This window comes from Pipistrellus kuhlii, unplaced genomic scaffold, assembly GCF_014108245.1.
Source record: "Pipistrellus kuhlii isolate mPipKuh1 unplaced genomic scaffold, mPipKuh1.p scaffold_m20_p_5, whole genome shotgun sequence".
Lineage (NCBI taxonomy): Eukaryota > Metazoa > Chordata > Mammalia > Chiroptera > Vespertilionidae > Pipistrellus > Pipistrellus kuhlii.
The window spans coordinates 37294004-37321520 of record NW_023425551.1 but is presented as its reverse complement, the minus strand read 5'-3'; the positions used below and the strand labels follow the sequence as shown (position 1 = coordinate 37321520).

At 35.4% G+C, this 27517-nt stretch overlaps 1 protein-coding gene across 21 annotated transcripts; it reads right to left on the bottom strand.

Moving 5' to 3' along the window:
• Positions 1-461: 461 nt before the first annotated feature.
• PNISR (PNN interacting serine and arginine rich protein) lies at positions 462-27517 on the bottom strand. 21 transcript variants are annotated; one of them, XM_045573219.1, is made up of 14 exons: positions 27360-27467; positions 22556-22600; positions 21704-21783; positions 19952-20070; positions 17571-17759; positions 15981-16204; positions 14417-14588; positions 13094-13284; positions 8324-8461; positions 5079-5178; positions 4281-4334; positions 3051-3221; positions 1041-2127; positions 462-804 (listed from the first exon to the last, which is right to left on the bottom strand). In XM_045573219.1, exons 4-14 carry the CDS (start codon positions 20037-20039, stop codon positions 774-776), a joined length of 2445 nt encoding a protein of 814 aa, XP_045429175.1. In that variant the 5' UTR covers positions 20040-20070; positions 21704-21783; positions 22556-22600; positions 27360-27467; the 3' UTR covers positions 462-773. The 21 variants fall into 21 exon arrangements, with proteins under 21 accessions (XP_045429175.1, XP_045429172.1, XP_045429176.1 ...); XM_045573216.1 differs by having other exon boundaries at positions 19952-20066; positions 27360-27466; XM_045573220.1 differs by having other exon boundaries at positions 27364-27465.

Here is a 27517-nt window from a genome sequence, read left to right as displayed (position 1 = left end):
GTGTTTCAAATACACTTCTAAAACAGAAGTGGGTAATTGCAGAATATAGTTCCAGACTTGACTAATAGAGTCAAACATAATCATTCCTTATAATAACCCTAATAGGTACACTGGCTTGATTGAATCCAGCAATTTCATTTTACAGGAGTGAACCATACTTTATACACAAAGAGAATATATTACTTGAAAATCCCCTAAATAGGAAAAGTTTAGAAAGCTGTCTAATGATTCCAAATAAAAAGTTAATGTCTATTTCTGGCCCTCTTCCACACCCTTAAAGTTGGAATTTGACAAAAATCCATGGGTACAAATTTACAAACTTTGACAGACTATTGAGATAAAACCATTTTCTTTGGGGATATGGAAGGAAGTACCTTTAAAACTTGTTATACAAAGTTCCAGCTGCCTTTTTATAAAAGTACGTTCCTTAGATTAAAATCATAAAATTAAGGTGCAAGAGGTTAACAAAAATGAACTAAAGAGCTTTATTGACATCACAGTACATTCAAGAATAATTTTAAGAATATTACAGCTGAAAGAGAATGGCATGTTTATAGTCTTATTGTGCACTATTTTTTGGAAAAGAAAAAAAAAGTAATACAAAGAAATCCTATTAACGGAGCAGCATTTGGAAAAAGTATACCTATTTACAGATTAAAAAAAAAAAAAATTCTGGTTTCACCTACACAGCCACAATGTGCCTCTATAATGAGACAAGCCCTTAAAACTCATGGAATTTTTTAAACATCATGGCATTCTTGCCACATCATTCCTCAGCGTTTGCGACGAAGAGGGGTTGTTGATCTGAAAAGAAAAAAAAAAGGGAAAGACAAAATTTAAAAATAAAAATGTATTTTAAACTAAAGAATCTAATTTTTAAATAACTAATATTATATTTCTAAAATTATTTAAGACTATGATCATTTATCAAGTACCAATCTGAGTTTATTAAAGAGAGAGAGAAAGGACACTTTCAACTTTGAATAAATTCAGTCAAATTTTTAAAAAAATCAGACAAAATACTTTAAAAAGTATACTACCTTGATCGGGACTTAGACTTGTGTTTGCGGCTTGCCTTCTTACCAGACCTTTGAGATTTCTCCATGGATCGCGATCGACTATGTTTAGGCTTCTTAGCCTTCTTTTCTTTGCTACTTCCTGGAGATTCAGAACTGCTCCTTCCACTAGAATCAGAGCCTGAATGTTTTTTACTATCTTTGGTAGTACTTTTCTTACTATCCTGTCTAGAATCATGTCTGATGATTTTAACAGATATAGAACCACTTCTAGAGAATGTTCTTTCACTTTCTCGTTTCCTTTTTAACCTATCATCCTGACCACTGAACTTAAAATCTTTTTCTTCCCTTTTTTGTTTCTCTTTTCTTTTATCCTGTTCACGCTCTCTTTCTTTGTCTTTCTTTTTCCTATCTTTATCTATACTTCGACTTCTCTCTTTTTTCCTCTCTTGTTCTTTAGCCTCACCTTTATGTTTATGACTGCTCCCACTAAGATTTCCACGTTGGTCATCAATTTTACGTCTATCTCGACTCCTACTGCGACTGGACCGATTGGTTCGCCTATCCCTTGAGCGACTTCTACTTCTACGTCTCTCTCGGGAAGGACTCCGATTTCTTCGTCTTTCTCTTTCAATGCTATTTCTATTAGATCTTCTCCTATCTCTAATCTTTATCCTAGCCCTATTGCTGTCTATTTTAATTCTGCGAGGGTAACTTCTACTCCTACTACGTCTAGCTTTAACTGTTGGAGATCTACTCCTACTGTGTCTCTTTTTCCTTTTAGGAGAAGAAGATCGAGAAGATGTGCGACTACTACCTGAGCTAGAACTGTATGAAGAACTAGAGACAGTACTACTAGTACTACTAGTCCTGCTATTGCTACTAGAACTACCACTACTAGAACTTTCTGATCGGCTCCTTCCTTGTTTCTCTTTTTCTTTATGATCTTTTTTTGGTTCTAAAACTGATGTAGTTTCATTTGGAGTTCTTTTCTTTTCATTAACCACGTCACCGTCTGTTTCTCTTGCTTCTAGTAATGATAAACTATTTTGCTCTTTGTGTATAAATTCATTCATCTCTTTTGTAACCCTTTCAGCTTGTTGCTTTTCTTCTGAAATAGAAAAAAGACAAAAATATTAAGTCAAATGTACAATGAAAAACTCCCATGTTACCAGAATATAACAACAGAGCAAGCCATAGAAGCAATGTCAAATGTTCTAGTACTACATTAAAAAAGTGAAAATAAAGTTAAAATTTTGTTTTATAAACCCAATACCATAAAAAATATTATTATTTTGACATGTAATCAATTAAAATAAATATGGAAAAATTTTTTTTCATTAAAAGTCTTTGTAACTTAGTGCATATTTAATACCTACAGCACATCTCAACTTAGGTTAGTTAACCTCCTGAACAGTATAGCCACAGAGCACCAAGGTACAGAGGCACATATGAAGCAAGAAAAAAATTTCCCTTTTGTCCAATAAAGGTGCTAAGGTAATAAGTTATTGACATGGAATTTTTGGCTGCAAACACTTAAGGATTACCTTTCAAATTGTCCAAATAAGAATATTCCAAAAATAAATTCTCTATTATCCCTAGCATCATTATGTAAACTATTAATAATGGTACTCATTACAGTAATTTATATAAAAACTTTTTAAGAAGTCCCCTATTATCTTTAATTATCCTAGCTATAAATTATTTTTTAATAGTTTTACAAATGTATTACCTCCATTTCAAAACTTTTTTTAAAGAACTTTAACAAGAAATAAAAATACACTGAAATAGCTTAACTTATACCCCATGATAAAAGTTTATCTTTCCTAACCTATATATTTTCAATACTACAATTAACTTTGAGTTTATATTTGATAAAAATTACAAATAAGCCAAAATCCTTAGTTTCAGTTACGACTCATTTATTATTTATAATGTAGCCTCAATTCCATCCTTTGATACTTTAAGTTGTTTGAAAAATGTAAAGAAACACAAACAAAACTGAACAAAATTAGGGGAATGTAAAAGTTGTACCTTCCATCTGTTTATCATGTAATAGCTGCTGTTCTTTTTCTTTTCTCCAAAAAGCTTCCTGTTTTTGCCGGATTCGGTGCCGTAATTCCTCATCGTCAGTGTCAGATGACTCAGAGCCTCTGTCACTCCTTTCATCTTCACTGTCTCCTGATCCATAACCTCCCAGTCCACCTGTGTGCATAAAGCCCAGTCCATCATATGGAAAAATTATTCTGTGCACTAAAAACGTTTTAAGGTCCAAGAAGAAAGCTCATTTCTTTTTTACATTGCATTTTGTTGGAAGAATCTACTTATTCCGGGTGGGGAGAAGTATAAAATCCAATGCTTAAGAAGTTCATAAGAACCGTCATGAAAATTGACACTTAGTATCTTACTCTTTCTGGAATATTTCATATATTTGTCACCATAAGTGAATCGTGATAATGGTTTTGTTTTTACTGTCCATGCTAACCAATAAAACCATTTAATAGGGTAGTAACAAAGTCTCACTAAAGCATAATCAATTCAACTACCTTAAAATTTATGATGATCCTAAAAATAATTCTACAATTAACTTTTTCATTGTTCAAAGCTTAGAAATCCCCAGGTAGTATGCTAAGTATTTTTCCCCTTAAAAAAATTAGAATACTGTAATTCTGACTGTGCAGAAATGGTATGATGCTAAAACTACTCCCCACCCTGAAGTGATCTCAATAGTAATAACAAAATCACATGGGCATTTGGTTCTAGCCATTTTTGTTGATCCTCAGAAAGATTCATTTTTGAAATAATGTGGAAAAGGCAAATTCAAGCTTTTATATACTTGATAATATAGCATGCAAATAGAAAACTATGAACACATCACTATTATGGTAATATAAGCTAAACCCTTTCCTCTATAGTAAACCTAACTTGCTGTAACACAACCTAAATAAAGGTCCTTAAAACCATTAGTGGATAGGTTCCTCTCTAAGGCAACAATTTTGAAAGTGAGTTTAAATACTAGCATCGCTAAATTATAACTATTACAACTTGCCTCGCCTCATTAACTGTGAATTAGTCACCACATTTACAATAATTCCACTGTGAATGCTTTAGAAAAAAAAGGCAAACCTTTTAGAGACTGATATAACCCTAAGATCTCAGGTTTTATAAACTGAGTTGGAACAGTAGTTTCAAATAGAACATGTAGAGAGACAAGGTAAGTGTGATTTTTCCCTTTAAGGCCCTCTTACAAATAAGGACACTTACCGAGTCCAGTGAGGGAAGCCAGTGCACTGGACTGTGCCAGCTGTTTTGCAGGAGCTTTGTATCACATCAACAACAGGAACAACATGTTAACACAAATAGCCACGATTTCATAGTCATGAGAGTCTATGGTATTGTTAAATCTACTACTATTGCTGCTTCTTGGGGAGAGAAGAAACATTAAAAACATAACATTCATTTTAAACCAGTAACAAGTCTGGCCTTGAAAGTATAATTCTGATGTGAGTTGAAATTTATTTGTAATGAGGAAAAATGTTGACAACATAACGGTATTTTTCTTTTTGAGATATGGCCCATAATTTAAATTTGCTTTCAGTCTATTTTTTTTAAGTACTACTAAATATATGGGGGCTAGGTGGGAAAATCACTAACTAGCTCTGTAAGAATTATAGGAGGTAAACTGTGAAAACTCTGAAGGTTCATAATTCAATTCATTAGTAAAACTAAACTGCATTAGAAATTATACGCCAATACCATGGTATCTATAAAAAAAAAATCAGGTGAAATAAATTGAACATCATCAAGAATTTTCCAAAATATATTTTATAGAACAACAGTGTAATTATGAATTTGTGCTCACAGAAGTTGGACAAAACAAAAATATCTGTATAGTTGCAATATGGTATCTATAAATCTGAACTTTCCAAAAGAGTAAAACATGCAAGAAGAGAATATTTGAATATCTGCTACTATTTCAACAAGGACAACAAAAAAAGTCCAAAAGAGCCACCAAAACCATAACACCCCCAGAAAAACAAAGCCAAAACACCCACAATATACCTTTTGTTGCTTTCCGGTGTGCATCTTTGGCTACATAATAAATTTCTTCATCTGTGACATCCAGTAGAATTTCAGTCAAAAGCATTTTTGTCAGTAACATCTAAGGAATATATAATGTTTCTAATTAAATTATTATAGTTACTAATAATACAGTCTGACATTTTATTTATTTATTTATTTTTAAATATATTTTTTATTGATTTTACACAGAGAGGAATTGAGAGGGATAGAGTTAGAAACGTCGATGAGAGAGAAACATTGACCAGCTGCCAAGGTATGGGCCCTTGACCGGAATTGAACCCGGGACCCTTCAGTCCGCAGGCAGGCGCTCTATCCATTGAGCCAAACCGATTTCAGCAGTCTGGCATTTTAAAAAAATATGTAAAACCTTAATAAAGAAAAAACAAAACAAAAAACTAGCCTGTACTAGTGAAAAAAAAAAAAAAAAAGGCAAAGCTTTATTTTCTAAAGCATTTCAGATCAGTCATTCCAACAAACAGAATATCGTGAAAATAGTTCTAAATTACAAGAATTTTGCCGAGACCGGTTTGGCTCAATGGATAGAGCGTCAGCTTGGAGACTGAAGGGACCCGGGTTCAGGTCAAAGGCATGTACCTTGGTTGCGGGCATATCCCCAGTAGGGGGTGTGCAAGAGGCAGCTGATCAATGACTCTCTCTCATCAATGTTTCTAGCTTTCTATCTCTCTCCCTTCCTCTCTGTACAAAATCAATAAAATATATTAAAAAATTAAAAAATAAATACTCTAAAAAAAAAAAGAATTTTAACAAATTTCAAAATCATATGGATTAATAAATAAATGAGTTTATTTCTATAGAGACACTAAATTATAACTCTAGGGACAAAACATTAAAAAAATCCCTATTAATAAAAATTTCCATTGGTGTTTTAAGTGGATAGACATATCCTTTCATTTAATACTATTAGTAAGCAACACAACACTTGCTTCTTAGTCACTTAGGAACTTAACCCTCAGCTCAAGGTAAAATTTGAGGAGAAAATAAGAAAAAGGCAGTTATTTCATTTTGTCAAATGAAGTTCTTTTTTTCTTGAGTGCTGCAATATAGGATACAATAGACTTGAAACAGAGCTGGATTCTAACAATGGTTTGGCTATCAACAGCTCCTTCAAATGTAGACTATTGTTCCTTTGCTTCTCTGGGCTCCAGATCATAGTACTAATCTCTGGAAATGAGAGTGCAGTGAAGCCAAATCTTCTAAACACATTCCAAAGATTACAGGTCTTTCAATATGAAAAACACAGCAGTTTAATATTCCTAATCTCAGAAAAGGAATAAACAGATATTAAAAGCTTTGAGAGAAGTCTTACAATGAAGAAATACATTTACCTGTGTTTCCACCCCAGTGCTTTGTAAACTTATTCTATGAAGTCTTTTAATTTTTCCCATTATTCAAAAAACACACTTTAGCCCAGCCAGCATACTCAATGGTTGAGCATCGACCTGTGAACCAGAAGGTCACAGTTCCATTCCCAGCCAGGGCATATGCCCGGGTTGCAGGCTTGATCCCCAGTGGAGGGTATGCAGGAGGCAGCCAATTGATAATATCATTGATATCTCTCTCTCTCCCTCCCTCTCTAAAATCAATAAAAATATACATATATTAAAAAATACACTTTAGAAAATAACAGACATATTGTCCCTTATAGTAAAACATTATTTAATTACAACATTGGTATAAGGAAATGTGCTTAGGAATTGCTTTAAAGTTGTGATTTCGTTTTAGATGTTATTGGATATTGTAGACATTATCGCCCAGGAAATATATAAATCAATACATATTTCATACTTGTTTCATGAGTTCTTAGTATTATATAAAAGCTTAAGATACCAACCAATAGTTTTTAAAAATTATACCAGGTGTAGCAGTTAATAATGTGGATTTTGTAATCCAAGAAAACATGATAATTTCAAGAGAAACTTCACAAGTACTTTATTCAAAGTAATGTTCATCACTAGCTACACATTTTCCCATCTTTCAGGTAATTTGTGGATACCATCCCAATAGAACTTTTGTTTTGAGGCAAATCATTCAAAGACCCAGTTTTCTATTTCTTTGTGGTTTTGAAGTGCTGCTCAAAAAGTGCATGTACCATCAATTGGAACAAGTGGTGATCTGAAGGAGAAAGTTCTGGTGAATACAGCGGGTGAGTTAATACTTTCCAGGCAAGATCTTTTAACGTGTCTTTAACTGGTATTGAAGTGTGTGATGGTGCATCATCATGGAGCAAAATTACTTTGCCATGTCTTCTGGCACATACTGGATGTTTCATGAACAAAGTGTGGTTCAAATTGATTACTTATTGTTGGGAGTGATCAGTAGTAACCGTTAATACTGATCGCTACAGACAACAAATAATCAATTTGAACCACACCTTTTTGATCCCACCAAACGCAGAGCATTGTCTTCTTTCCGAAGCGATTTCGCCTTTCAGTCGAAGTTGATGATTGACCTGGATCAATCCATGATTTTGTGAATTTGGGATTCTCAGAATAAATCCACTTTTCATCACCAATCACAATTTGATGCAAAAAAGACTTTCTTTCCTGCTATTGAAAGCAACATTTTACTGATGACTGCAGTTTTCCATTTGTCTTTCATTCAGCTGATGTGGCACCCATTTTCCTTCCTTTAAAATCTTTCCCATTGCTTGCAAATGATCGGAAATTGTTTGCTGAGCATTTAATCTTTCTGTAATTTGTTTTTGAGTTTGACGCGCATCTTCATCCAATAATGCCTGTAATTGTTGGTCTTCAAATTTTTTCACTTAACCTGGGCGATCTTTGTCTTTCACATCGAAATCATCACTTTTAAAATGTTTAAGCCAGCGTTCACAAGTATCCAAGTATCTTGAGATGGAGCATGTTCACCATATGCTTCCCAAAGTATAACCTTTTCTCCAAAATAATGAACTAAAACTTCCCTAAAATGCTCTTTTTTTTGGCACAGAATTTGACATTTTTAAGCATAAAAATATCTATGATGTTAACACCTTCAGCAAATTTGACATGAAGTTTTGAAGCTTGCTGTCAATACAACAAAATAGCATACATATCAAATCGCATATATATCAACATATGTGTAACTTCATCTATTGAAAAAAATCCAATTAACCGGTACACCTGGTAAACAAAATAAATCCTATAATATGTTCACATCAATTATACATCAAAACAATTTTAATAAAATAAATTTACATTTTTTACCATTTGATACTCTTTCTCTTCTTCAGTCATCTCTGGTTCACTTTGCTCTTCTTGAGGAACTGGAGATGGACTTCTGGTGACTTTTCCACTGCTTGCAGCCTCAACATTTTCAGTATCTTCATCTTCCTCATCACTATCCTAAAAAAAGTAATACTATGGGTAGCCCAAATTCATGCTTATAATCAATCATCATCTTGAACATTCTATTTTAAAACCCTAAGTTAAAAAGTGTATGAGACAGCCCTGGCCAGTTTCCTCGATGGTTAGAGCATCAGTCTCTGTACCAAAGGGTCTCAGGTTCTATTCCCACTCAAGGGCATGTACCTCATTTGCAGGCTCAATCCCCTGGGTCGGGCCATGTGCAGGAGGCAACCAGTAGATGTGTCTCTCTCACTATGCCCCCTCCTCTCTCTCTAAAAATTAGTGGAAAAAATATCCCCAGGCCACAATTTTTTTTAAAAAAAGTAATCGGTTTGGCTCAGTGGATAGAGTATCAACCTGCGGAATGAAGTGTCCTGGGTTCGATTCTGGTCAGGGACATGTGCCTTGGTTGCGGGCACATCCCCAGTGGGAGGTGTGCAGAAGGCAGCTGATCGATGTTTCTCTCTCATCAATGTTTCTGATTCTCAATACCTCTCTGGAAAAAATCAATAAAATATATATTTTTTTAAAAAACAAGCATATGAGCCCGAGTTAAGTTTGGCTCAGTGGATAGAGCATCAGCCCATGGAATGAAGGGTCCCAGGTTTGATTCTGATCAAGGGCATATTCCTTGGTTGTAGGTTTGATCCCCAGCCTGACCAGGGCACAGTAGGCAACCATTTGATGTGTCTCTCACATGGATGTTTCTCTGTCTCTCCCCCGCCCTTCCACTCTCCCCACCACACACACACACAAACACAAACACACACACACACACACACACACACACACACACACACAATCCTCTGGTGAAGATTAATCCAAAAAAAAGTGTATGAGAGAGATATATGAAAATGAAATTTCTAAGTTATGTTTTTGCATGATAAATTTCATATGGTAATTTAATATTATCTGAGAGGAAATGTGATTATAAGATGGTTTAAAATTATTTTAATTATTTTATTAAATTTGCTTTTTTTTTTAAATATATATTTTATTGATTTTTCACAGAGAGGAAGAAAGAGGGATAGAGTGTTAGAAATGTCGATGAGAGAGAATCATTGATCAGCTGCCTCTTGCACACCCCCTACTGGAGATGTGCCCACAACCAAGGCACATGCCCTTGACTGGAATCGAACCCGGGACCTTTCAGTCCGCAGGCCAACGCTCTATCCACTGAGCCAAACCGGTGCTGGCTGCTTCTTTTTCTTAGTCAAATTTTTATTGATTTTACAAAGACAGGAAAAGGAAGGATAGAGAGAAACATCGATGAGAGAGAAACATCAATCAGTTGCCTCCTGCACACTCCCTATTAGTGATTGAGCCAGCAACCCTGGCATATGCCTTTACCAGTAATGGATGTGTTGATGTTCAACCACTGAACCACACAAGTTGGACAAGCCTTTTTTTTAATCCTCACCTGAGGATATGATTTTAGAGAGAGAGGGAGAGAGAAAGAGAAATATCAATGTGAGAGATAAAAACATAAATCAGTTGCCTCCTGTATGCACCCCAAAAGGGGATCGAACCCACAATCTTTTGGTTCATGGGATGATGCTCCAACAACTTAGCCACTCAGCCTTAGTCCATTTTGACCTTTCTTTATAAATAACCAAAGCATATCATGCCCAGAGACTGAATTAATATCCAATATATCTGATGGCTGGAATGAGTGGCTTGTAGAACTACTGGTAAATGAACCACAATCAGATTATTCAGTGTTAATTTTACAGCTATAAATATAAGCTATTAAACGTAAGACAGGAAACCATAAAAATACTAGAGGAATCCACAGGCAGCAAAATCTCAGACATATGCCGAAAGAACTTCTCCACTGATAATGCCCCTAGGGCAATGGAAGCTAAAGAGAAAATAAACAAATGGGACTACATCAAAATAAAAAGCTTTTTTACAGCAAAAGAAACTATCAACAAAACAACTAGAAAGCCCACTGTATGAGAGAAAATATTTGCAAACGTTATCACTGATAAAGGTTTAACTCCAACATCAATAGGCAGCTTACTTATACAACTTAATAAAGGAAGATAAATGATCCAATAAAAAAATGGGCAACAGACCTAAATATCTTTTCTAAAGAAGACAGAAGGAAGACCAAGAGACACATGAAAACATGCTCAAAGTCACTAATTATCTGAGAGATGCAAATCAAAATGACAATGCGGCACCATCTCACACCTGTCAGAATGGCTATCATCAACAAAGGACAAGTGTGGATGTGGAGAAAAAGGCGAGGATGTGGAGAAAAAGGAACCCTCGTGCACTGCTGGTGCGAATACAGACTGGTGCAGCCACTGTGGAGAACAGTATGGAGTTTCCTCAAAAAACTGAAAATGGAACTCCCATTTGACCCAGTAATCCCACTAATAGGAATATATCCTAAGAAACTAGAAACACCAATCAGAAAGGATATATGCACCCCTATGTTCATAGCAGAACAATTTTCAATAGCTAGGATTTAAAAACAACCTAGGTGCCCGTCAGCAGATGATTGGATCAAAAAACTGTGGTACATCTACACAATGGAATACTATGCTGCCATAAAAAAAGAAGGAATTCTTACCATTTGCAGCAACCTGGATGGAATTGGAGGACATTATGCTAAGTGAAATAAGCCAGTCAATGAAAGAAAAATATATGTTCTCACTCATTTATGGATAATAAAGAACATTATAGAACATTATAAAGCGATGAACAAAAAGATAGATACAGACAGTAAAGCATCAAACAGACTGTCAAATTACAGCGGGAAGGTTAGGGAGAGGTGGGGAGATAAGAGATCAACCGAAGGACTTGTATGCATGCATATGTGCAAAACCAATGGATGCAAAACTCTGGGGGATGAGGGCATGTATGGGAGTGGGGGCAATGGTAAGATACATACACATATATCTTAATAAAAAAAATGAAAAAATATATATATAAGCTATTTACCTAAAATCATGTGACTTAAAATGAAAAATCTGTAGTCAGTTTCCATATCTTGGCTTGCCCTAAAATGTAGAGAAATTTGCTTCTATCTAGCTATTTAATGGACAGATAGATGAGAAATAAGGTCTACTTCTGATGGAAGAAATGCCAGCAGTTGTTTCTGTCACTGTGTAGGTGTTGCTTTCAATATCTAAATAGAGTATCTTGCCCTAGCTAATTTGGCTCAGTGGATAGAGAGTCGGCCTACGAACTGAAAGGTCCCAGGTTTGATTCCAGTCAAGGGCACATGCCTGGGTTGTGGACTCAATCCCCAATGGGGGGGCGGGGAGGCCTTGCAGGAGGCAGCTAATGATTCTCTCTCATCATTGATGTTTCTATCTTCCTCTTCCTTCCTCTCTGAAATCAATAAAAAAAATATATAAAACAACAACAAAAAACCCCAGTGTATCTTAAAAAGGGGACTCTACTTTAGGCAAAGAAATGTTCCATAGTCACACTCAGCAATCCTACTAAGTAGAAGACAAGATGATCGGCTAAATACTACTATGGATCAGCCGCCATTTGAACCAGAGAAGAATTCAAGTAACACAAGCCCAAAGGCATCATCTGTAAGAAGGATAATCTCCAAATCCAAACAATGTTTTGACACTTAAGAAAACCACCAAGCCTGGCCTGTGTGGCTTAGTGGTTGAGCTTTGACTTATGAACCAGGCAGTCAGGTTCAACCAGTCAGGGCACACACGCCTGGGTAGTGTGGGACGTACAGGAGGCAGTGAATCAATGATTCTCTGTCATCACGGATGTTTCTGTTTCTTCCTCTCCCTCTCTCTAATCAATAAAAATAAATTTTTAAAACAACAAAAATATACCACCAAGCCTGCAAATCCACTATTTCATGCAAAAATTTAAAGAACAAAATTTAAGGTCAACTCTTAGTAGTGGTAGTCTGTAGTTTCTTTATAACATCAAGAACAAAAACACATCTTTGGCATGGCTCTTTTGTAAAAATAAAAAATAATTTATGGCTTTTTATTGAATTTAAGCATAATCAATGTCTTCTTAAATCTGTAACCTTGCTGTTTTTAAGATTTATCTTTGAAGCAGAAAATAGCCTTCAGAGGAGGACCCTTTTCCTAAGTGGCATATCAGCCAGTGCTATAACTGTCCTACCAGCTAGGAGCACATTACTGCTAAATAAATAATTCCTATGCCACCTACGTGAAGATTTAAGTATTTAAAACAATGTTTCCTTCAGAGCTCATGTCAAAAAACTATAGACGGTAATATATCCTCTATTACAAGTATATATTTAAATGTTCAAAAAAAGGCAGATTTCTTTCTCTAGTGCTATTATATAAGTTTTGATTTATAAGCCACGACATGGGAGTTAGTTATACCACAACAAAAGAATACAAATGTTTGTCAATGTAAGACCTATCTCATGTCCCACTGAATAATTTCTCTCTAGAATAAAATGTTTTATAAACTCCCTGTACACTTTCTCCTTATCCTGCCCTCAAAAACACATCTATAATATAAAAAAAATAATACCAAATATACTTAATGAAGGTAATCTTGGGGAAAATTATTTTAATACTTTTCCACAGGCTAAAATACTTATTTCAATAACCTTTTCACATAGATACCAAATGGAATTTCAGGTGAAGTGATTCTACTCACAAATTTACTTCTCTGAGGTAAACGAGGGCCATCACCTCCTTCGGCATCTTCTGTAGTCTTCTTTTCTTTTTTGGACAACTGTGAACGCTGTTGTTCCATTCTTTCTTTCTCCAACTTCTTTTGCTTTTCACGTTCCATTTTTTCAAGACCTTCCCGAATCCAAGCTGGAAGAGTCCTGCGTTTTACTGCATCTGTTTCACACGGGAAAAAGAATATTTATAAGTCAGTTAAGTAAAAATCTAACACATGAGTTCTTTATTCCTGAATTTCTAACTTGTGAAATTTTTGGAAAAAGAATATTGGTGCCATTTGAGCATTTATAATAAATACTATCAGTCTCGAGCAAGACAGTGCTAATAAAAACAACCCATTAAACATCACACTTTAAAAAAAAATCACCACTTTTAATAGCAGCATAAGCATTGATTAATGTTTGTAATGTGCCAAGGCACTATGAAAGCACATTAAACTATCATCATCTAAATCCTAAAAAAGGCCCTAAATGATGACTATTACTTGGTCTCTTTTGCAAATGAGAAAACTGAAACTCAGATATTAAGAAATGTGCTCAAGGTTACAAAGCCAGTAAGCAGTGATATGGGCTACTTTAGAGCCAAACTTACATTACATTGCTTCTTAAAATATGAAGACAGAAGGGAGTCAAACAGAAGTCCATTTCACAAGTATACCATCTGGGATATTTTTTAATTTATTCCTTAAGTTATAAAAGAAGCAATAATCATCCTAAAATATCTACTTTGTGATAAAAGACTTAAATGTTCTGGTCCATTAAGTGCTGGATTTGGATTTCCAAATATATAACAAATACAAAATTTTTCATTGGGAATACGTTAGTCCTATTACTTAACAATTGAAATGTTCTGCAAAACACTTACGGAAAGTGAAATAATGAAAGGAAAATTAATCTTACAGCAGTGTACCAGATGAACTGAGAGTGGAAAGAATACAGAAAAAAAACTAGAGGCTTTTTTAAAAAGCAAAAATGCTCATATATCAGTATAATGTATCAAATTGTCAACATTGAAAAAAATCAAAATTCTATAGCCATGTTAACTTTATCTCATCACAAAAATTTATGTTTAAGGTAAAGTTTTATTTTAAATAAAATTATTCAACGATTTTAATATTTTAGACAAAATCTCCTCTTTGAAATTTTAAAGTTTTCTGACTCTAAAATAATAGAGTTTTAAAGGGTCAATTCCTAATATATCAGAGGTAGCAGAACAATTTAAAAAATTAAAACATCCTTTTAAAATGATCAAGAAACCATGCTAATGTAGTTCACTAAACTTAAATAACTACCAATTTGTGGAGGCTCCTGCTTCACAGGAAGTGTAATAGGTGAACGCTGCCGATCCCTGAATGATGATGGCCTTTCTCTTCGATTCTGGGGAGGTGCTGGAGGTCCTGGAGGTCCTGGTTGCCAATAAGGAGGATGAAATCCACCTTGCGGTGGACCAAAAGCAGCCCCATGCTGAAAGAGTATTGCAGTTTATTTTTCTTCACATTAATACAATATACACTCTGGGATACACGTGTGTTATGAACTGGGACAGTAGAAATCCATGTGTGCAGCAAATCCAAAAACTCCATAGTTCTAATATCCACCAATATTTCTGTAGCCCCAAGAACCTAAGCTCACTTTTCTTAAGTAAAAGACTTTCTGCCTAAATAAATTTGAGAGCCATCTAAAATCCTTCTAATACACTATTTTCAAATACAGAAAATAATATATATGAACTTTTTCATTCTGAATCCATTTATAAATTAATCCTTTCACTACCAAGACACCAAATAAATGTCAATTTTTCTGTAACCAAAAAGTTCAAGAAAATTTTTTTTTATCAATTCCAACTATAATTGTGAATGTAAGCTGTTTCTAAAACCTTGCAAGAAAGAAATATCTATTTTAAGTAAAGATAAAAGTTACTGAATCATTAAACTTCTTTTTTGTAATTTTGCCATTTTCGGAGGCATTTCTAAGCCATTTGCCGACCTCTTTGCCTTGTTAGCAAGGGGATCTCCCAGGAATGTGGTAGAAGCTCCCTGTCACAAAAAACTATCATATCTGCATACCAAGTATGCGTATGCAACAAGTAACTGAATATATGAATAAGATTACTACCTCAAGGTGAATATTGTTTACATTTATGTCTATTACTTATATAATTAGTGATATAATGTATTTTCAAAATTTTAAATTATGATAGCTTAGTTTATAAGGTAACCACTGCAATCAGTTATTTCAAAATGACAACTAGTACTATAATTTAAGAGTGGACCTTTGGCAAGTGGTAAGAAAAAAACAATGACACTATTCGCCATAGAGTTCTATGTCCCTAGGAATGAGTTAGATGCTACAAAAGAAATTATGTACAATCCTATTGACAAACATGTCATGTCAGAATGGAATAAAAAAGACAACACTACAAAAAGTCCTAACTTTACAGAGAAGGAATTGCATTTAGAAGATCTATATGCTTTAATTCTTAACCATAATCTATTATTGATAAATAATGTGTTCAACTACAGTGCATTTCCTAGACTTTATTGAACATTTAAATATTCCATTCTGAAATTATAAATTAGAAAATAAAACATCATATAACTATTTCACTTACACGTTTTTCATTTTATATAAATTTCCCCTAACAATGCTTTATGCCATTTTCCTAAGCAAATCAGAAAATAAAACTCTTAATGTTTTAATTCTCAAAAGTTGATAACTTTTCTGAGACATAATATGCACTTATCTGTATAAAACTGAAAAGTAAAACACATATCTCAGGTACTCTTGATGAGACAAACTTCCAAAGAATGGATTATGTGCACATCTACAGTATTAAAGCAACAAAATATCTTTCACCTGATAGTCAAACTGGTTCACTGGGCCCACTGCAAAATTATCGGGTGGTCCACCAAAGTTGTGATTGTTCTGGTTAAATATATGCCTGTTGTCAGGGGCAAATTCCCCACTGTCCTGACTGTTGCTGTCTTCGGAAGGAGGAACAATGTCCATTGGGCCTGGTGTTGGTGGCATCCATGGCTGATCTGGAGGGGGATGTGGGGGTTGCTGATGCATTCCCCATTCTATTTAGAATTTAGGCATAAAAACATTCAATAGGGAATTATAACAAAATCAACACAAATTTTTAAGCTCTCAAGAAAGCTAAATTTTTCAGTAAAGAAATAAATATAAAATTTATGACTTCTTGGTCAAATTACTTTTGTATATCTTAAAAATAAGCAATGAATTAATAAATCATTCAAATGAGGTAACACCACTCAATTCATATCCTAAATAAAAGCAAATGCCCCAAATTATATTTAATAGATGTAACACAACTCAAAACAATTTTGTTGTTGTTGAAGTTTTCTATTTCTGTTCAGTAACACCACCATAAAAATAATGCCTAGGGATTTATATATAATTTCTTTCTTCCATGAACACATTTATCCTCACAACACCCCTGTGAGGTAGGGGGAAATCAGGTATTATTTTTTGCCAATTTCAGGAAAGGAAATTGGGCACACAGAAATCAATCACTTGCCAGGGTCACAAAGAAAACCAGTAGATTTTAGAGCATAGTTGGGGAAGTGGATAATGCTAGGGTGAGTCATTTATAAACTTAGACTTGGGAACTAAAACATTTTCAAACTTGAGAAAGTTTAGTTTAGTATAGCTTCAAGAAAATTAGAAATGAACTACATCACAGTATAAAATATTAGAATATTCATATCCTTTTAAAAATGTTAGAGGATTACTTTCTGAGTTTTCCATTCTTATATTGAAAAGCAAAAATAACTACTAATAGGGAAAGGAGAGATGAGTTTACCATCAGCACATTTAAACGTAAGATTCCTCTATAAATAAAGTGACTATTAAAAATAATTAATAGCACAAGTTTTGGAAAACTGAAATAGCATCAAGGAATCTAATCATACTGTGAAGTAAAAAAACAAGCAAGCAAACAAACAAAACAGATAAAAACTTATGGAAGATCTTCACTATCTGAAAAACAGGGAAGTAAATATGGGTGGATGGTAGGGGCAGAGTATATTTGACAGACTAATCTGTCACATAGTGACACAATTTTTCTTTAGGAACTAGACATGTTTTGCTCTGCCAGTCCTGCTTCTGAAAGGCCAGAGGTTGCAAGAGAGAGATCATAGAATGCTCTCTTCCCTAGATGCCAAGTGAGGTTTCCAGTGTTCCCAGCCCCTGTCAGCCTAGGAATGAAGAACCAAGAAAAGAATCAAACTGAGTGCCACAGTGCTAGCAGACTGAGTACAGAATAATTTTAACCACAAAATTTCAAGGTCAAATCTAATTTAAACTGCCTATTCTTCAAGCATTGATTTCAAGCAGTCGTAAGACTAAGCAATTTAAACAATTTACTTTTAATCCTTGTATTTTAAAAATAATCCTAAAATTTTGAAAACATAAACAACAAACCTGGTTGCCACATCCTGTTGAAGTTTGAATCCCCTTGAAAATTCCCATGATTGTTTGGACCAGATTCCATTGTCGACATATCTTGTCCATTTGGCATCATTCCTGGTGGTTGTTCTACCATGCTTTGCTGTCCTGAAGCTTCTCTTTGGGCAATCCAAGCTTGAGCCAATGCAGCCCAATCAATCTGGCCTAATATAATATAGCAGAAGTGAACATTCAGAATGTAGAAGCTAAAAGAATAGTGCCTCTATGTAAACTAAGCATCTCAGTAATTTTCTCCTGGAGATTTTAAGTATTACCAAGTGTTATGGCTGAAAGGATGCTCAGATAACCTATATTCAGGCTACAAAATAAAACAAACCACTTAAGACTTTCTGAAAAGGATTCCATAAAAACACTCTTAACCAATAAATTTCTAATATTAACTCATAAGAAATTTATCCTCTGCACTTTGTTTACTGATATATATATATATATATAAATGTTTTTATTTGATTTTAGAGAGGGAGGAAGGGAGAGAAACATGAATCGGCTGCCTCCTACAGACCCCCTCACCAGGATTGAGCCCGAAACCCAGGCAGTGTCTTGACCCGGACCATCGACCTTTTGGTTGGTGCATGGGGTGATGCTCAACTAAGTGAGCCTCACCAGCCAGGGCATTTACTGAGTTTTTTAAAGTCTTATTCCTTTTCTTTCTTTCTTTTTTTTTTTTTTAAACAAATAATCAAACTCACTCATTTCTTCCTCAAATAGGTCCTCTTCAGGCCTACACTGGATTCTACAGATCTCAGATGAGTATAACTACCCCTATTCCTCCTCATAGTCACCCTTTTTTAGTTTTTGGCTCCATTCCTAGTCAAAATACCTCTATTAACAACGTTATCAGTCATTCTTTACTCAAATTTAGTTCCCACTAATTTAAGGGCCTCCTTTATTTCTCAAATATCTGTATTTAACATTTTAAGATCTAATATTATTAATAAAGGAAACAAAGTAAAATAAGATAATTTTCACATCTATTTAGTCAAGATTAAAACTATTCTTATACATTTTTAAAAAATATTTTTTTTATTGATCTCAGAGAGGGAGAGGGAGAGATAGAAACAATGATGAGAGAGAATCATTGATTGGCTGACCCTTCTGGGGATTGAGCCCACATGAGCATGAGCCCTGTCTGGGAATCTAACTGTGACCTCCTGGTTCATAGGTCGATACTCAACCACTGAACCACATTGCTGGGCTTATTCTCATACATTTTGATGGAAACATAAATTGCCATAATTCTCATGCAGTTAAACTTGGCAGTATCTACCTAAAACTTTCCAAATATGCAACTGTGATCTTGAAAATAAAAATAATTGAACACATGAATAATGATATATATATAAAGTTATAATTATTTTCAAAAGTAAAAAACTAGCCGAAACCGGTTTGGCTCAGTGGATAGAGCGTTGGTCTGTGGACTGAAGATTCCAGGTTTGATTCCGGTCAAGGGCATGTACATTGGTTGTTGGCACATCCCCAGTAGGGGTTATGCAGGAGGCAGCTGGTCAATGTTTCTCTCTCATAGATGTTTCTAGTTCTCTATACCTCTCCCTTCCTCTCTGTAAAAAAATCAATAAAATATATATATATTTTTTAAATAGTAAAAAACTATAGCCCAGCCTGCGTGGCTTAATGGTTGAGCATTGACTCATGAACCAGGAAGTTACAGTTCAATTCCCGGTCAGGGCACATACATGGGTTGTAGGGTCAATCCCCAGTAGGGGCTGTGCAAGAGGCAGCCAATTGATGATTCTCTCTCATCACTGATGTTTCTATTTCTCTCTGAAATCAATAAAAATATATTTTAAATAATAAAAATGACAATCAACCAATCATCCAAAAGTGGACCAATTAAATTACAGTATATTCCTATAATATATAGCTATGCAGCTACTGAAAAAATAAGTTCAGATTAACCTAATAAAGGCAGGGCATTGGAAGGGATCATATCAATGAAACAAAACTGGCCATAAGTCAGTAACTATTAAAGCTAAGTAACAAATGGGGGTTCCCTATACTCTTTTTCTATATCTGTATATGCTTGAAATGTTCCATAATAAAGAGAAATGATTTAGCATACCATTGGTTGACTATACTCTACACTGAATTATAACATTCAGAATTAAGAGAAGTATACTTTACTTAAATTACACGTTTAAGAAAGATTTTCTACTTTCTTAGAAAAAAAGAACTAAATCAGTTTTAAAGATTAAATACCACAAAATGATCCAATAAACCAATTCCATCCAATTCCATCTTTCTTAATCCCATTGAATTATTTCCCACTCTTCCACATCTCTCTCCTCGCCCACCCCAATTTCAGTTTATTTCCTTACTTGGATCCTGCTGGTGCTGGAATGACTGCATCCACTGCTGCTGGTTCAATGGCCATTGCTGCCAAGGCTGTCCTCCTTGATCCCACATCCTGACTTTAAAAATATATTTGATTTTCTATCTTCAACAAGATGAACATAGTTTAAAAATGAGAATAAGAGTTCTTTAATTTTAAAAACTCACACAGAAATTATTATACGACAATATATGTGATCAGAGCTCTAAAATTCTGGTCAATAGGTTGCCAGAGGCAACTGGAATTTTTAGGTTGGCAAGCAAAAGTAGAAAATTTCATGTTAATACTGGTGTCAGAATTTGGTGGTAGGCAGAGCTCAAATCAATTTAACTCAAAAAGAAAATACTAATTTTTCCCAATAGAAATCTCTTGAAATATAATTATTTTGAATAGAAAAAAAATGTGATTTCATCTCCCCCAACCAAGATTCCTTGAAGAGAGTAACCAAATAACTCTAATAATGAAGGAGAACTCTCCCTTATAAATAACCATGGCTAGTGAATGCTTAAGGTAAAATCAATTAGAAAACTGCTATATTGCCAAACCTAATAGAACTGATTCAGACAATCTTAGAAGCATTGGAAAAATCACAAATGGGAAAGTTGTCAAAATATCACCCTAAAGATTTAATAATCTGTAATAGTGCCTCCTCATAAGATACGATATTATATCCTCAGAATCATTTAAATAAATACTTTCACCAAAAATGTTTAATTTAATCCAACTGAGCTTTTCTATCTTACTTCTAGTGTGAAGGAACTATAAGGGGATAAGGGAATGAGATAAACAGTATCAAAGAAACAATCAGATAAATTCAGAGGGTGAGGTAATTTACTGGACCAGGTTTCTTAACATGAAAACAGCATGAAAAAGACTGGGGAAGAGAACATATATTAACAACTATTAAATCCAGATAATGGATATGGGGGAGAGGGTAATCACATTAGTTCACCTTTCTGTAAACTAGTTTGAGAACTTTCATAACACAAATTTTAAATTTCTAAAAGTCTACATCTTTTACTTTATCCAACACTGACATAAAACCATCTTCAAGAACCAATGACACACGATAGGCAGCATATATTTCTTCAGTTTGTACCATAGGGCTTAGATAAAATAGGGATTAAATAAATGTTTACTAAACAAATCCTCCTAGACTGACCCTTTCCTCCATAAACAACCTAAAAGCTTTGATATTGCAGGATTACAAAAAATAGAGAAGCCAGATAAGGAAGCAAGTCACACCAACTCAAGTGAGACAGTTGGCTATTATAACTCAGGCTCTTAAGAGTTTGCAACACTAGACTTTGTAGCATTTTTATAATTCTATCAATGGCAGATGCTGACTTCTCAATTGAAGAGCACTGTGAATTAGGGAAGATGATTTCATTTGTTATCTTGACTTACTTAAAAATTAAGTGCACTTTTCTTTTGGTTGTATGAATATAGTCTACAATAAAGGCATTATTAGCGTATGGCTAAAGAGACACTACACAGCAACCCAGTTGAAGCCAACTGAATTGGTTAAATATACTTATCTAATCTCTCTTGAGATTTTCATTCTTCTCCCTATTACCCACCCCCTCTTCTTTTCCAACTACTATACCTTTAAAGCCCTTTAAAAACTAAATAACTCATTACAGCCCCTGAAAAGTAACTTCACTTATAACTTGAATTAAAAGGTAACAAATAAAAAAGGAAACACCCCAAAGAATTATCAACTGATATTTTGACTGACCTTAGAGATTCACCTTCTGTTTAAAATTTAGACAGATTCAGACTACAGCTTGGAAGCATAGCAGCAAAATTACTTATGCCCTGAAAAAAAAAGAAAAGAATATAAGTTTGCTCTTAGATTATGAAAAATTAGAAAAGATACTTTAGAGATGTAACATGAAAATGTGATCATCTCCAAATTATTTTGGAACTTTTTCTTTTATTAACTATAATGAGAGGTATTTATTATTATAAGGTTAAGGGAAACGGGTACATCAGAAATGGAAAGGCAACATTTTTTTTTAACATTTTTTTCTTTCAAAATATCTTTTTTATTTACAATAAAATATCTCAATTTACTAACAATAAAAAAACATTATCAAACTATTTAGGGATTGTCAAATATGCTGAGAAAAAAGGAACAAATATTTGAAAAGAAGGTCTCATCCACCTGGTATTAGCTTAAGTGGTACAAGTAAAGCAATAGAATGCATTAATTCAGATTTTCCTATGGAATTTTAAGTTTAAAATTAACAGTTGTAAGGTGACAACAATCTGTCCCTCAAACAGATTCTTCCCGTTAGGATCACAGCTTTTCATAAGTTGATAGAAAGACAAATCTATTCATCTTTTATCTTCCATAAAGTACAGGACAGCTTTCTCCACATAGCAATCACTAAACACCAAACAAATAAATGATCTATAGCTCCATCTTCCTGTCTACTTTCAATAGATTAAAGAGAAAAAGAAAAAAATATACAGATTTTCTAAGATATGAAGAATTAAAGAAAGTTGATCAGCACAGTCCATAATGACTGGTATAAGCAATAACAATTATACAAATCATGTAAATGTGAGAATTTGGGCAAATTACCTCTGTGTCATTTTCTTATGAGGATCTGGAATAATCTTCTGTTATCTAGTTCAAAAAAGGTACCTCTGATTATGAAAACAAAATTTAGAGTTATGCTGAATTTTGTAAAGTGACAGGTTTTAAGGAAAGATTTGGTATACTTGAATGTTTAATATAAACTTGAATTTATGTTTCAGCATTTGAACAATGCTTGATAGAGTTTCATTAATTATCCTTAACTCAAGAAGAAAATTGTGATTTGATGGAAAGGATTTAAAGGCCCCACCCTGCCAGCGTGTCTCAGTCGTTGAGCATCGACCTATGAACCAACAGGTCATGGTTCCATTCCCGGTCAGGGCACATGCCTGGGTTGCAGGCTGTCCACAGGGTGGGACATTCGGGAGGCAGCCTATCAGTGATTCTCTCTCATCATTGATGTTTCTATCTCTCCTCCTCCCTTACACTCTGAATTCAATAAAAAAATATATTTAAAAATAAAATTCCTTCATTTTCACCATAAAATCTACAACAAATGCAAAATCTGGAAAACAAAAGGAATATGAAGGCACACCTGGCAATAATAAAATATATATTTATCTTTTAATTTAATTATGGTTTAGAGAAATAACATAGCCTTGTTATTGGCTAAAAATGACATTTACATATTGGCTTAATAATGATTTGGGAAATAACTGTTAAAGATGGGTAAAAAGTACATTAGGGTTTGTACTCTCTGAAAATTCCCACAATAAGTTAAAGATAATAAAACATACTTGTTATAGAGAAACTTATATTGAATTTTCATGTGTTTTTGGTTTGTTTTTTGTCTTGGTTCACATAAGAATCTTCTGGAGGAATAGAGGAAATCTTATAATTATTTAAAAATTCCAGTGTTTTACCCATAGTATCATTTTCCTTTAGCCTTAATATAAAGATCCTTAGTCTCAACTTCTCAAGTTTGTAAAAATTTGTTTATTGTGGAGCCAGACTGTAAGTTTCCCCCTTTATGAGGCTTAATTAACTGCTATTTCCTTGGAAATAACTGGGATTTGGAAAGAAAAGAAAGATCATTAACCACTGTTTGCATCAGATCATCTTCAGGCGTCTTCAAACTACGGCCCGTGGGCCACATGCGGCCCGCAGAGGAGTCTGATCCGGCCCGCCAGGTTTTTTGGGCAGTGAGCGCAGCCGAGGTGTTACAGTAGGAATTAGTAGTTCATATAGTCCGGCCCTCCAGCTCTCTGAGGGACCGTGATCTGGCCCCCACTTTAAAAAGTTTGAGGACCCCTGAAAGTTATCACACTAGGCTATAAAAATCTAGTTAATAGCTACTGTGTTTCCCCAAAAATAAGACATCCTCCGAAAATAAGACCTACTTACAGGTTTCCTTCTGAGTGAAATATAAGGCATCCCCCGAAAATAAGGCCCCCCCCAGGCTAAACATGAGAGATTTGGTCCACTGATTCTGAAAGAAATGGAGTCACAAGAAAATCACCAGGAAATTCAGGAATTGGATTGTTACGATGATGTTCCAGAAAGTGATGACATGATTGTCATTGAATAAATGACTAAATTCTTGATACTGTAGAATTCAGTTTGTCTGGTTTGTGTTGACAACTACCGTACTACCGTATACAGGTAATTTCCTTTATTTTTATTTAACAATAAATGTGTACCGTATTCTTCTTCATGGAAAAATAAGACATCCCCTGAAAATAAGACCTAGCGCATCTTTGGGAGCAAAAATTAATATAAGACACTGTCTTATTTTCGGGGAAACAGGGTATGTCTAGTGTTATAGATTGAACAGTGCCCCCTGGGAAATATGCTTAAGTCCCTACCCTCACTCCCATAAACTATAAATGTAATCTTATTTGGAAATAGGGTCTTTGCAGATGTGTTCACGTTAAAATGAGGTCATACTGGATTAAGGTGGGTCCTAATCCAATATGGCTGGAGTCCCTATAAGAACACACACCACCACCACCAACACCACCACCACCACCATGTAACTAACCAAAGGAGCAGAGACTGGACAGACATATTTACAGCCAAGGATTGCTGGGAACCACCTGAAGAAGCTAGGAAGGATCCTCCCATACAGAGAGGAGAAGAGAGTGAGAAAGGGACAGAGACAGAGACAGAACAAGCAAGCCAGAATGGACAGACTTCTAGCCTGGAGAACTGTGAAATAATACATTTCTGCTGTTTTAGGCCCCTGAGTTTGTGGTAATTTGTTACAGCATCCCTAAGAAACTAATACAACCAAGAAACAACCATCATTCATCATACCCATTTCTTAGATGACAATATATTAGAACACTGTGTTTTGAGGTTCTTAAAAATAGCTGTTTAAATGACAATCACCGATTCTGTGATAAAATGAACATGTAATTTTTGTTGTTGTTGTTAATCCTCACTGGAGGATATTTCTTGCATTGTTTTTTAGAGTGGAAAAGAGGGAGGGAGGGAGGAAGACAAAAGAGAGAGAAACATGGGTGTGAGATACATCAATTGGTTGCCTCCCATACAAGGATTGAACCTGCAACCCAGTTACTTGCCCTTGACCCAGAATCAAACCTGAAACCCTCCTATGCACCAAACCTGAAACTCTCTTGTACACAGGCCAACACTAACTGGCCAGGGTGAAAATGTAGTTTTAAAGCCATTAAACATCAATTGCAAAACCAAAGCTATATAGAAGCACATCTATCCTTTGATACACATGGTCAAATGTTTCTCACATCAAATATAAAGTTTAGAAACTCCCAGTAATACAGACATAGGGGGAGGCATTCATTCTGAGGTCTATATCTTTGGTTTGTAGATGAATGCCTCCTCCCTATGTCCACATTACTGGGGAGATGACAAAACCTCGGTTCTTGTCTTCTTGATAGAAAGGTTTCAATCAAGAGACAAAGTATAGGAAAGCAAGCAATAATTTATTGACCACAGCAAAAACATACTTAGGACAGTGAAACAAGGACCATTTAGAGGCTAGGGGATATGTGCCTGTGGGGGATGTAAGGGGGAGGGAATGAATGAGGGTGCTCCTTGGAGGGAGAATGCACTCATCACCTTCATTTTCAGGAGTTTTTAAAGGATGGACATTTAGGGGAGAATCAACAGAATATTCGTCAGCTTTATGCTGATGTACCAAAATGAGATTTATTCCCTTAGTCTATCCTTGGGTGTGGTTGGAAAACTGCACTAATTGGATTTCTGTTACCTGTCTCCCAGAGTAGGATGATTTAAGCTATTTATCCTCTGGCTGGAGAGAAGTACAATTACTCTTAGGTGTCCACGATTTAGAGAAGATAGGATTTACTAGGGGCTGCAAACCTACCTGTTTCTCTTAGTTTCCCTATTCCAGAATGTTCTTGCTTCTTACTATTTTACATCTTTACATGCTCTTCCCTCTTAATCTTTTCTTGTAAGGACACCAGTCTTAATGGTTCGGGCCTACTCTAATGATCTCATTTTATTTCTTTATAGACACTATCTCTCTGCATTGCTTTTCAGAGTGGAAAGGAAGGAGTGAAGCAAAGGAGAAAGAAGCATGAGTGTGAGACAGCGTCACATTCTGAGGTTCCAAAGTTAGAATTCCAACATGAATTTTGGAGAAATACAATTCTGCCTGTAACAGTCACTAAAAACAAGAAAAGACTGAGAAACAGTCACAACCAAGAAAAGACTAAAGACATGTAATAACTAAATGTAATATGGTATTCTAAATGGGGGTCTTGGGACACAAGAAAAGAACGCTGGATTAAAATTTAGGAAACATGAATAAACTTGGGCTTTAGTTAATAATGTGTCAATACTGTGTCCATTAATAATAACGTATCCACTAATTGTACAACAAATGTATCATGCTAACATATAATGTTAATAATAAGAGAAACGCGCGCGCGCGCGCGCGCGCGTGTGTGTGTGTGTGTGTGTGTGTGTGTGTGAGTGAGAGATTGGGGGTTTGGATTATTTAAATCAAAAACCGATCTAAAAAAAAAGCCTATTAGTAGAAATAATAATTAATTATAGTTTCATGAACATCTTAAAAGAACTGACTTACTGTTGTTCCTTTCCCTGTAGCCCCAGGATGCTTTACAAAGCAGTCACACGAGTGAGGACTTATATAGTGTCCTGGTTTGTTATTATTGCTTTTGCCTTGCTGCACTCCAATCAGAAGAGTTATTTTGCTCTTTCATGAACTAACCGCCGAGATTCCAAATTTGCCAAGTGCCCAAGATGTTCAGGTGACAACACCCACCACGGGATAATGCAGCTAAAATCCTGGACACTGCCTCCTTCCCTCGTGAAACTTAATACACACAATGCCCATCACTGGATAAAACAGGAATACAAACTAAGGAAGCTAATTATAGTTAACAGGACGCGTTAGCCCGTGGCTGCGCCTGCGTAGTCGGGGCTGCACAGCGCAAAAGGTCCAGGTCCGGGTCCTCCGCCCCCTCCGCCCCCCTCGCCGCCCGCTCCCCACGGAGGGCGCCCGGCGCGCACGCGCAGTGCTCAACGGCAGGTCTGGAGCCCGAGAATTAGTCCCTTCTCATCCGAGAAGAAGACTCTCCTGGTTAAAAGGAAGGGGTGGAGAGCGCTCTCTTTCCTGGCAACATCTCCTTTCTATCGAGAGGGCCGGTTTGATCCACCAAGTCCGGCAGGCGCCGCGGCTTTAAGAGGGGATGGGGTTCCAGCGGTAGCGCCGTAAGCAGCCTACGTGTTTTAAGTTATGCTGCCTTCGCCGCAGAAACCAAGAAGTTTGTTAACGGCCCGGCGAGTCCCCCTGCGTAATCGTTTTCCCATCACTTACTCACTGTGATTCCGGAATACGGCTGCCGCCACCGTTCCTGTTAATACCTCCAACCCTTTCGCTGCTTCTACTTCTTCCCGAACAAGACAAGATGGCGCCCGAGTGGTCTCACCCGGAAGTGGTCATAACAACATCCGCCTGTCATCTGAAGCCGAACG

What these genes read in the sequence shown, in the direction of transcription:
- PNISR (XM_036413508.2), bottom strand. Translation starts at nt 20,039, where the DNA reads ATGTGGGATCAAGGAGGACAGCCTTGGCAGCAATGGCCATTGAACCAG. An exon ending in CCAGCACCAGCAGGATCCAA is followed by an intron (nt 17,760 to 19,951) that starts GTAAGGAAATAA and finishes ATATTATATTAG; the next exon opens with GCCAGATTGATTGGGCTGCA. An exon ending in AAGAGAAAGAGTATCAAATG is followed by an intron (nt 5,179 to 8,323) that starts GTAAAAAATGTA and finishes TATATTCCTTAG; the next exon opens with ATGTTACTGACAAAAATGCT.